A 12,355-nucleotide genomic window follows, 5' to 3' on the forward strand; every position below is an offset into this window, starting at 1 on the left:
GCATATCTGGTCACTAAATTCAACCACCAAGTATTTTTGAGGTCAACATAGGCCAAAAGGTCAACATAGACCAAATTTCTAAAATCAATTTTCATCCAATTGATTTGAAATTTGAAGATGACTTGCATATCTGGTCACTGAATTCAACCACAAGTTATATTTTCGGTGAACATAGGCCAAAAGGTCAATATAGGCCGAATTTCTAAAATCACCAATTCTCATTTGATTGACTTAACATTCTAAGAGGATTTACATATATGGTCACTGAATTCAACCACCAACTACTTTTGAGGTCAACATAGGCCAAATGGTCAACATAGGCCAAGTTGTTAAAATCCTCAATTTTCATCCGATTGACTTGAAAATTGAACAGCATTTGCACATCGAGTCACTAAATAGGGAAACTAAATATTTTTGAGGTCAAAGGTCAACTCAAGGTCAACCTTCCAAAATCATCATTTTTCATCTGAAAAATCATCACTTTGCTTCCTGTTGACCCGAGCTTTGATCAAGATTGTCAATTTTAATCTTCATCAAATGGACAAGTTGCTGTATCAATGGAATTTTTTTTCTTGGGGGTGGGGAGGGGCGGAAGTATCGTGCTCCGCATGACATCTTCTTGTTTATTTATTTTCTTTCTCATCTGGGCAATATCTCAGGAACCTTTTGAGTTAGGAAGCTGATATTTGGACATGACAGTGACCAAGTGATTTGGCTGTAAAGGCTATTTTTGATTTATTGATGAATCAATTAATCGATTAATTATTAATTTATTAATTAATCAAGAAAAATTTTTTTTCACGATTAATGACCTATTTAATTAATTTTGAAAAAAGTACAGCTTTGGATGAAGCACTGGTGGTTTAGGTATGCTATTGGCCAATTGATTAAGAAAATATTTTATGATTATTATTTATTGATTTTAATTATGCAATTAATCAATCTATTGTACACCTCTCCCTCCCAATGCAGTCTCTATGAGCTGCATGGCGGTATTGCCGGGCGCCTAAGGCGCCCCGGCAATGCCGCGCTGGAGGATGTTATTTATTTATTTGGCATGGGGGCGGTGTACTTTGAATAAATGTACTTGTTTTTGTTGTCTTTTGTCAAACCAAGCCCTTTAACCATGCAAAAGCAGCAGTCATTCAGAAGCCACACCACCATTGGGACAGCGAATGGCATCGACATTGGTTTCCCAATAAACCATTGTCAGTGTGTCGTTACAAACAGTGCAACCAATGTGTGGTGCCCAAGTCTTGTCTTGGTTGCGCACCTTGCAACCGTAGTAGTGTTTGTATGTGACTTTGAGGCGATTGGTTGTGCTTTTCTGTTGCTTACAAGGTGCATGCTTTCCACATACGTAGTAAAAGCAGTCTGCACTGTTCAGACACGTTTGTCTATTCACATCAATCTGACATATAATAGTATTAAAATATAACATTTTAATATTGATGGAAACACAGTATTAAAAAGAACACTCAAAATACATGACATTGCATTTCCATTTTTTTTTCTGTAACTAAAAATCCTTACATGTTGGGTTAATTCTGATTTCAGATTCAAAATCGGCATATTCAAATTAGACTAAGATACATACTTTTACTTTACTTCAGTAACAAATTTGTTGTTCAGTGTAATAGGTAATAGCAATCTGCTGCCTGTTCTTACTACACATCAGTTAACCCATTGCAGGATAACCTCATCTCCAAGGATCTTGTGCTCCGGCCATGAGGTTGGACTGCCTGTGCTTCAAACCTGTTAAGCACTTAAAACTACTCAAAAAACGTTAATTAGGAGTGCAGATGCGTCCAAACAAATGTACTTTTTTTTTTTTTTTGTATACAAGATCGAGGCTCATGTAAGAGCAAAACGGAATCGCACACAAAACAATCAATCACAAAAAACAAGAAAACAAACGGCCACACAAAACATACAATAAAGGGAGCAGGAGACAAGATGGGGAGAGAGAGGAAAGCACCCGTACAACAGCGGAGAACAGGGACATCGGGAGATCCGTGGGAGGGAGATGGCTTGGGGGGAGGTGGGAGAGGTATAAAACACATTTAACAGGGGGTAGAAAAGATAACGGTTTTGGATTGGGGAAGATAAGAGATGTTGGTGAACAGCTGTTTTAAAGACCTGGAGGGAGGAGTGGGATTGAAGAAAGTGAGGGAGTTTGTTCCAGAGGCAGGAGAAAAGAGGAAAAGAGGAATGCAAGAGTGAAGGTGAGCATAGTCTTGATTTTGGCAGTTTCACCAGAAGAGGGTTGCTGGCAGATCTTGTGCAACCTGAGGGAATATTTGGGGGACAGAGCACAGACAGAGCTGGGGGAGCCAGGCCGGAGAGGAGTCGGTAGAGGACAGAAAGACCACCAACCTCCCTGCGGTGAGTGAGTGCAAGGCCCTCAGAGTTAGCTTCATCGTGGGAGAGTCCAATGATTCTGAAAGCTTGGGTTTCAACAGCGTGAAGCCGAGCTAGGTGTGAGGAAGGAGCAGCAGCCCAGAGGGGAGAGCAGTATTCCATTGAGCGGGGGATGAAAGCCTTGTATGTAGTGAGGAGCTCAGGTGTGCCAAGGAAGGACTTCGCATGACGGAGGATGCCCAGTCGGTGACTGGCTTTGGAGGCCAGCTTGGAAATGTGGTTTTCACAGGAAAGATCATGGCAGATAGTGAGACCCAAAAGCTTGAGTGACAGAACTTATTGGAGAGGATTGTTGAGAAAGTAGATGGGAGGGTTGTCCAGTCGGTCTTTTTGGAAAGACATAGTAAGAGTGTGAGATTTGTCAGGATTGAAAGACATGTTCCACTTGTTTGACCAGTCTGTGATTTTGTCCAGGTATGTAGAGAGTGAGGAGGTTGCAGACTGCCGATCTGAGAGATGAGGAATGGAGCGGCAGAGAGTGGAGTCATCAGCAAAGAGATAGAGAGGATTTTCCAGAGAGTCGGAGAGATCATTGACGAAGACCAGAAAAAGCACAGGGCCCAGAACACTGCCTTGGAGAACTCCAGCTTGAACAGGAAGGAGAGATGAGAGAAATCCATTCAGGGCCACACGTTGACTACGACCAGAGAGGAAGTCCGCCAGCCATGCGTGGAGATTTCCATGGATACCATAGGAGGAGAGTTTGGTGAGCAGAGCGGGGTGCCAGACTGTATCAAAGGCACGTGATATGTCAAGGGAGACAGCTCTGATTTCCTGTCTGGCATTGAGGACCTCCATCCATTGTTGAGACAGCAGAAGCAGCATGTCCAGAATAGTGACCTGGTCAAACCAAATTGACGATTGGAGATCAAGCCATTGGAGAAGAGGAAGGATTTGATCTCCGAAGCAATGATGGATTCCATGACTTTGCTGATAATTGGGAGCAGGCTGATTGGTCTGTAGTTGCAAGGATCTGTTTTTGCATGTTTTTTGTGTAAAGCGGTAATGTTGGCTGATTTCCAAACTGATGGCAGATGACATTGAGCAAAAGAGAGGGTGAAGAGAACAGAGAGGGGGGTGTGAAAGAGCGACAGAGCAGGATTTTAGGACCCGTGGGCTGATGCCGTCTGGTCCAGTTACAGAATCAGAGTCAAGGTTTGACAAACTTCTCTACTATTCCATGTAGTTTTTCTTTTTTTGACTTCTTCTATACCTTGTCAGGAGATAAGGACACAGAGTCCAGGAGCAGCTGGGTTCAACTGGGTAAGGTGGGAACAGAGAGATGGGTTTGGGCCACAAGATTTTGAGGCAAACACAGAGTTGAGGCATTCGGCTTTGTCACATGCGGTGTCAACTGTGTAGCCATTTGAGGTAAGGGAGGGGTTGGAGGGGGAACAAACACCAGAAACAGATTTGACCATACGCCACCAGGATTTGGAGGAAGGAGACAGGTTTGAGAGTTCAGTCTTGAGAGTAGAGAGAGATATTGTTTCCTGGCTCTCCTGAGGGTAGACACACACTTGTTTCGGGCTTTGTGAAAGGAAATGAGATTTCCTTCCGTTGGATTTGCTTTCCAGGAGACGAAAGCAAGTTGTTTCAGGGCAACAGCCTCACCACAAGATTCCGTGTACCATGGACGGGAGGAAGGGTATGACAACTGAAGACGAGATGGTATAAATCTGTGCATGAGAGAGAGCAATTTACTTTGAAAGAATTCCCAGGATGAGTTGATGTCAGAGGCGGTAGAGATGGGAGACCAGTCCAGATGATTGATGGCTGCTTGAAGACCATACCAGTCGGCCTGAGTGAAATGCCAGACTTGTCGACACTGAGGAGGCTCTCTGAGAATGGCCAGTTCCCAATGCATTTCTGTCGTACTGTATTCTCAAGACTGTAGTGTATTTCAAAATTTCATGGTGGCTGTTTTGAAAATATCGTGCCACACACCATTAAAAGACAAATTTCATTGGGGTCCACCTCTTGTCTTATTTAGCACCGTCATAGCACATGTGTACCAAATTTGATGCTTTTATCACAATCTGAACAATCAAATTGTTTTTTAGCATGTCTAGAATTGGAATTTGTCATCATACAATGACCGTCCGTCCATCCGTCTCCTACTCCGACTTCTCCTGCCAAACCGCTGAGCTGGTCCGGCTGAAATTTGGCAGCAAGGTTTCACTCCGGACTGGTAATGGGGATTGTAAAGTTCACTACGGTCACGTGACTTTAAGTAGGTCAAAATGGTGGACTTGGTAAATTCCTTCAAAAATCTTCTTCTCCAGACCAACCTGCCAGAATGCTAAAAAATTTAGGTTACAATATTAGGGATAGGGTACTGATAAATTGTGGAGGTCCTTGCCAATCACATGACTGAAAGTGTCAAAATGGTGGACATGGTAATTTTTTTTGTAAACACTTAAGATCCTTCAAAAATCGTTTTCACCAGACCCACCTGTCAGAATGCTACCAAATTTGGGTTACAACATTAGCCCAGGACCCATATAAAGCTACAGGTCCAGTGGTCCTCGTTTTTTTATATACAGTATCTATCTCATTATTACAGTTTTATTATTGGTGGTTATGACATTTTAGTTACAAGGCATCAGGAAACATCCAGCCTTTGTGGTTAAATGCACATTTGCCCACAAGTTGAACACACTTGTGTCGATTTTACGCTCTGCTCTCCTTTGCCACGGTAAGCACTTGTGCCTTCAATGTTAGCATTGCGACTTGGCTTGGCTTACTTGCTGGCACAACCCTCTACATTCTGGATGGTATGTTTGGTGTATTATATCAGAGGTCATTGATGATGCTTTTCCTGTCTCACTCCCTTGGTTTAAAGAAGGGATTTCTCTTTCATTATTATTATTATTATTATTATTATTATTATTGTTGTTTTTTTTTTTTTTTTTTTCTCGCCTGTTGGCAATGCTATTTTCTCTTCACAAAGATCCATGAAAACTGCCAGAACCTGAACACTAGATAAAGGGGGAATTGATACTCAAGTATTTGCTAGTTTTGTTTAATTATTGTTTTGGTGAAATTGTGCAACAAAACACACTTCCCTACACTCTGGGATTATTGAGCTACCATAGATTGTTGTAGAGATACTGATGAAATTAACACCTGATTTTTTTTTTGTGCATGTTTGTGTAAATTTGTAGAACCGAACACTGGTACTCTGGAGACCATGGCAAATGGCATGGAGGAGACTTTCAGCCTACGCAACACCAAAATAATGCCGGATTTGCTGCAGGAACTCTGTGAGCTGCGACAAACTGGGTCTTTCTGCGACGTGGTTGTGGAGGTGCAGAGCCGTCGATACTTGGCGCACAAAGCTGTGCTGAGCAGCACTTGCCGTTATTTCCGTTCGATGCTCTTTTCTGTGCCTTGCAGTAGCTTGGGCCCACTCGTCGTCGACTTCCTAAGCGTACCGGCATTCGAGCGAGTGCTCGACTTCCTATATCGTGGGGAAGCCCAGGCAGGCCGGCGTGATGTGCGTGAGCTCCACCAGGCAGCACGTAGCCTTGGACTGGATGCACTTGAGCAGGCATGCTTTCCCTTGTTGGAACTGGTCGCTGGTGATGAAGTTGAGGAGGGGCCAACCACATCGTCACCCTATGAGCCTGAGGCCTCAGAGCACAGCCTTTCAGAGATAGCACAACTAGTAAGACGTGGGAAGATGGTTGCAGGAACTGCTGCACAGATTGATGAGGCTTCTCCGGATGATGAACATTGTGGTGAGGTAACTGCCTGCCACATGGAGGCTGAGGCTGAGGCTGAGGCTGTAGGTCAGGGTGAATGTGATAACAGTTCTCCTCACACTGGTTGTCATTTCTCTGGCAGCTCCCGTCGTGTTGATGAAAGTTGCTATAATGGTGCAAGTGATGTATGCAAGCAGGAGTCGCACGACGCAAGTATGAAAGTTACGACTGTGAAAACGGAGCAAGATGATGATTACACATGCAGGTTTAGCGCTAATGCTCCTGTTAGTAATTCTGCTTGTGCCAGTGCTACTACTGGCCAAAATGCCAGCTTCCCATCGACTGGTCCTGGGTACAATGTAATCGGAGCTGAAGGAAAGTACATGGCTGGTGGGGGCTATAACAGGATGACGACAGAGCTTGCCTCAAGTTCAGCACCTTGTGTGGAGTCTGGCACAACAGGATCTTTTGTACATTGCCAGGTGTGTGGTGAGCCTCTTGTGGAGACCGAATCTTCGCTGCGTGAGCATGCCGTGCAGCACGTGAATCGCGAGACATTGGAATGCCGTGTGTGTGGTCGCAAATTCAGCCTATTCAACCGTGCTGTGGAGCACGTGCTGTCGCATGCCGGGGTCAACATCGTGTCGTGTGCTGACTGTGGTAAAAAGTTGCTGTCACACACCCGTCTCAATTTGCACCTCAAGAGCTGCAAAATGCGGCGCGCCTCGGTGGCATCGGCCTCTCCGTGGGCCGTGACCACGATGGGAAATGTCGCGGCGGGCTGCATGCCATGCCAAGTTTGTGGCGCCGCTGTCGTCAAGAAGATGTCTCTGGTGCGCAAACATGCTAGAATGCATGTCGACATGGACAAGCTTACCTGCGAGGTTTGTGGATTGCACACGAGTTCGAGTGGGAACCTGGTGAAACACACACTGCTACATATTGGTGTTTTCTTGTTTGAGTGTGACATCTGTGGAAAGGGCTTTCCTTTTCAAAGTCTCCTACAGCAGCACCAGAAGCGCCGCTGCGTAATGCCCGAAGCTGGGCAAGCTATAACGGACGCATCTTATGTTGCCAACTGCTCGGACCCTGCTGACCCCGCGGGGGTCTTTGACTTGCCCACCGTGGAATTCCTGCCTCCACCGGCAGTCGATGATGGTGGGCAAGATGAAAGCTTTGCGCCGCAACCTTCCTATGGAATCGCCACCTAATATTCCCTTTTGACTTGCCTACTGTGTTCTCACGACGGGTTGGCTTGCTACAAAGCTTACCTCTCTTAGGTCTGAATACCAAATTCATTTTTGGTGAAACTGTCATGAAATTCGTACTTTGGTAGCTCATTGTGCGTGTGTGTGTGTGTTTGTGTGTCACTTTTTCTCTCAAAATGGTGACAGGTTTTGAGAAATACAAACTGGATGCACACTCTTTATGGGGAGAAGCTATTTTTTTTTTAACTGTATTTTTTTTGTTGTTTCGTGTTAATTTTCTTTCTTTGAAAGCTAAGCTTATTCTTTTATTTTCAAACATCCAAGTACAAAGAGATGTGCAACACTGGATTTCCTCTTTTTATCTGCGGGAAGTGTGGTTGCATACACTACCTTTGGCCGAAGATATAGACTTACTCACTGTTTTGGAAAAACGACCCTTGAACTGCCTTCTATTCATTTTCCTCCTGATGAACTGAACGTTGCCAAAACCTTTTTTGGAACGTCGCCGCTTAGCGTTCTCTGGCTTGTGTATAATCGCATTATAACCATTTTCTGTCATTTGTTCTAGCTTCACATTTAATACAAGGAACTTCAACGCGAGAGGAGGCCATTGGGCCCATCGAATCCTGTGCAATGTTTGTCAACCTACGGTTGTTTGTTCATGCTCTATCATTTTTTAAATTTATTTATTAATGCTGAGAGTCAAGCGAGAAAGCAGCACATACCATTTCAAAAGCGTTTGGTGTGACTGGGTCAGGGTTTGAACCGCCGACCTCCAGATTTGGAGTGGAGCGGACTCTCTAACCATCACACAGTTTGGTGCTGAGTCTGGTGCAAAGCTTTCCACCGTTGGTGAATAATATGGATCCTGTAGGAATCAAAACCCATTGCAATGATTAATGGACAGACCCTGAATATTCCTCTTCCTCTACAGCGTAACGCATTGTTGAAGCATTTCGAGCAAGTTTTGCTCATCATGCATTTGTAGTATACTGTACATGTGTATTTGCTCAATTAGCTAATTAATTAATCGTTTTAAGATTTAACAGATATTATTTGGTTGTTAATTGCATTCAGTGAATAGGCTGGCCACACATCGGGTTGCTTCGTCTCTGTCCGGTATTCTTAAGGAAGATCGGCGGGGCCATTCGTGAAAGATTATTTGAACGGTCTGTGCGCGGTCCAGGTCGATGTTTGTTATTGTCAACTTTTAGCATTAATTTTGCTGTGCATTCTTATTGCTGGCCACTTGCCCACTTGCATATTAAAATAAACCGCAGCTTGATGAACTCTTTTACGCAATGCAATTGGAGTGTAGAAGTTGATTTGTTGTTACGTATATCGAATGGGTTTGAAATGGCTGTAATGACACCGGTATGCTCAACTTGGCTTGTGTTATTGCATTTTGTTTCTATATGTTGGCATCGTTTTAAAACCTGTGTTCTAAATGACTGCATTTGTAGTAATGCGACTAAATATATCTTCATTAATCTTCTCGGCCTTGATAATGCTGGACGTATTCTTTATTGTGATTTTTATTTAATTTTATTATTAGGTTTGGTGACTTGTATGTATATTTTAGAGTAAATGACTGATGTATAATTATTCTTGAGCAAAATACAAGTATGTTGACATTACTATAATCAAACTTTTAATTTGACATAAGCTTTATTCTTCTTCTTCTTCTGCCTTCTAAAGCTCTGTTCTCCAACTACACTTCCCAACAATGCTGTTCAAAGTTGTAAATTTGTAAACAAGCTGTTTGGTACAAATTAGTGGAATAGATTCCTTTTACTTTTACATTGTTGCACCTTGACTTAGTTTGAAGCTTAACCTATAGGGGAGTTTGTTAACTTTTCATGCCCGATAATGCAATATATTCATTCTTGATTATATTATGACGAGGCACTTGGTGATTTGATTTAATTGGCATTTGTTATCGGTCAATTATACTCGTTCTTTTTAAATGTCTTGCTTTTATATACATCGTTGAACAAGCATTTCATTATTAAGAAAAATTATTTAAATGTAGTTTTATTCATCAGCAGCACTTTTGTTTTGCACATGCTTATTACTGAGGATGGATATGATGTTGGCAAGTGCTTTTTATCAAAACTTTTAGATGCAAACTATGGGGTGAAAGAAGTACGTATCTATGATCTTGATGTCGCTTTGTGTATCTTTAATAACTTTCTTTTCTTTCAAAAGGAAATACTACATACCCATGGCCGGCCAGAAATGTTTTTTGCTTATTACTGTTCCACCCCAGTTTATGTTGGGGATTCATTCCTGAAAGGTGCAACGAATATCGAAATGACAAATCAAACTAATTTTTTCTCATCAGACTTAATGGAATAAGCAGAGGATGTGTTGCTCGCGTGTCGCCACGTCACCTATTGTTATATTCGTTTTTCACCGATTATATACAAGAGTTGCCCAAAAAGTTTTGCAACACAATTTTTTTTATTGCTCGTAATTTATTATAGAATTCTTTGAACATACTCATAGGATAAATGGATGTATTTGTTACACTCCTCATTTTCTGCATAATCTCCATCAACTTCACCAGCCTTGCACCAGCGAGAAACAAGAGCATGTATCCCCTTCTTGTACCAGTCTGAATCCTGCACTCGCAGCCACTTCTTCACTTCTTCAATAACCTCGTCATCACTCCCAAACCTTTTTCCACGGATGGCATCTTTGAGGGCTCCAAAGAGGTGGAAATCCGAAGGAGCAAGATCTGGGCTGTAGGGTGGGTGGGAAAGAACACTCCATACGAGTTTTGTGATTGCTTCTTGTGTTTTCAAACTTGTGTGTGGTCGTGCGTTGTCATGTTGAAGGAGGATTTCAGCAACATTTTTGTGAGGTTGAACTCCCTTAAAAAGGTTCTGCAATTTTTAAAAGAGTTTTAATGTACAGATCTGAGTTAATGGTTTGACCACGTGGCATAATTAATGTCTACCAAAATCACCCCTTCTGCATCCCAAAAAACAATGGCCATGACTTTCCATGCTGAAGGGGTAACCTTAAACTTCTTCTTCCGAGGAGAAGTTGGATGATGCCATTCTATTGACTGTCTTTTAGTGTCTGGTTCAAAGTGATGGATCCATGTTTCATCCCCAGTGACGATCCGTGACAAAAAGCTTTCACCATCAGCCTCGTAACGGGAGAGCAATTATGAACACACCTCATTCCGCAAAGTTTTGTGATCGTCGGTTCGGCTTTGTGGAAGCCAACGTGCACACACTTTTGAATATCCTAAGGCATCAATAATGTTGTTCACACTTCCTGTGGATACTGAAGGCTCAGTTGCAAGCCGTTAGGTTGTAATCTGTTGGTCCTTTCGAATGAGTTCATCAGCACTTTGAAGCAACGCCAGAGTGACTGCTGTTGTTGGCCGGCCCGGGGTGAGGCGCGTCACTGAGCTCCGCTTGGCCTTTCTCAGAACCCGCAATTCGTGAAGCCCAATGAATAACGGTGCTTTTATCAACAGCATTGACTCGGTATACATTTTTTTTGCCGCCTGTGAATGTTTGTTGCTGATTCCTTCTCCGCCACAAGAAATTCACTAACAGGCCGTTGTTTAAAACGCTCATCACCACACAGTGCCATTTTGACGACCCCCTGCGCATGCGCTAGAAAACGTATTGTTCCGTGGTGCTGCAGTAGCAAGCGGGACATTCAAAATTAACCACAGAATAAGTTGCAGACATTTCCTGTTGATTTTGCCCGAAGTATAGAAAGTGTTGCAAAACGTTTTGGGCAACCTTCGTGTGTGTGTGTGTGTATATAATATATATATATATATATATATATATATATATATATACATATATAATATATAGCCTATATATAATATATATAATATATTGTTACGGTTCTCTACGCCGCCCTTAATCCCCTTATCAAGGGGGGATTGATCCCCTTGTCTTTCTGGGCTTGGCGGAACCGAGACTTGAGACGTCGCTCTCGGACACACGTGGAGTCAGGTTTCGGGACCACTTCTCGCTCGTACCTAATTCCCCGCGCTGCCCTGGGAGCGAGGAAACAAACCTCGCACGAACCACGTGTGGTTGGAATACGCCGAGCGGATTGCGTACACGTGGTCCGCACAGTTACCTAGATATTGGAACCAGAATAGAGCGATCCTATTCGTGCCACGCTTAGTCAATCGAAGAAACCACAGAAACGGTCGAATCAGGAAGAAAGGAAGAACAAACGGTTTAATTATTCCCACACGTATATACAAGTTCAAGGACGCAGAGACACAGCGTAACCTTAAGCAGTCTTAACTTATCCCTTGGACAACGGGCCCGTCTCACACTCACACAGGGAATTGCAGATGGGCAGGTGTTCCCCAACGCGTTGAGTGATGGCCCCCGTCTGGCTCTCCACGACCCCGGCACGTCCCGCGAAGATGGTGGCAGGCGAAGGCAGGGACTCGTAGCGCGTCTCTCGAACAAAGCAGATGTTGGGGCATAACGGCAAAGGGCGGACTTAGCGCGGCTAGCGGTTACTCAGCCGTTCTTACTCGCGCATCTCAAAATGCGTGGTATTCGGTTCAAGCGCATCTGGCTGCGCCTGCGTATCTGTACCGCTCTCGTGCAAGTGCGTGAAGTTCATCAAGTTCATCAACTTCATCAATTGCGGCGAGTTCTCCTTTGCTCTCGGCTTTCCCGCGCTAGTCCGTTATCTTTCTCTCTCGCAGCAATTCCTCTGCTTCAGTCCTTTGTTTGCCGCAAGTCTTGTTGAGGGCTTTCGCACAGCGGTTTTATAGCTACGCCCCCCGAACCTTACGGAACTCACTCAAACCTTCTCACCACGCCCTCTGACGCCATGCCGCCGTCACCACCTCCGAGCTCTGATTGGCGGCTCGTGCTTACCGTCAGCGCTTCCGCCGCTCCACCCTCGACTCCGCCCCGACCTTCCTAGGCCTGCCTCGTGTTAACTCGCCCAATGATCAACCAATGTTTAGCAAAATGGATTGAGGCTAGGGTAGCTGGAAAATCGGTGGCAAGT

At 43.9% G+C, this 12,355-nt stretch overlaps 1 protein-coding gene across 11 annotated transcripts in view; it reads left to right on the forward strand.

The window, feature by feature from the left end:
• Nucleotides 1-8,851, forward strand: part of LOC137421083 (zinc finger and BTB domain-containing protein 39) — a 41,993-nt gene extending 33,142 nt beyond the window's left edge. For all 11 annotated transcript variants that reach the window (XM_068106785.2, XM_068106779.2, XM_078771925.1 and 8 more), the window contains one exon: nucleotides 5,589-8,851. In XM_068106785.2, coding sequence (XP_067962886.1) covers nucleotides 5,615-7,339 — 1,725 coding nt within the window. In that variant the 5' untranslated portion in view covers nucleotides 5,589-5,614 and the 3' untranslated portion in view covers nucleotides 7,340-8,851. The remainder of the gene's footprint in view (nucleotides 1-5,588) is intronic.
• Nucleotides 8,852-12,355: the final 3,504 nt, after the last annotated feature.

Source organism: Myxine glutinosa, chromosome 2, assembly GCF_964187855.1.
Source record: "Myxine glutinosa chromosome 2, kmMyxGlut1.1, whole genome shotgun sequence".
Lineage (NCBI taxonomy): Eukaryota > Metazoa > Chordata > Myxini > Myxiniformes > Myxinidae > Myxine > Myxine glutinosa.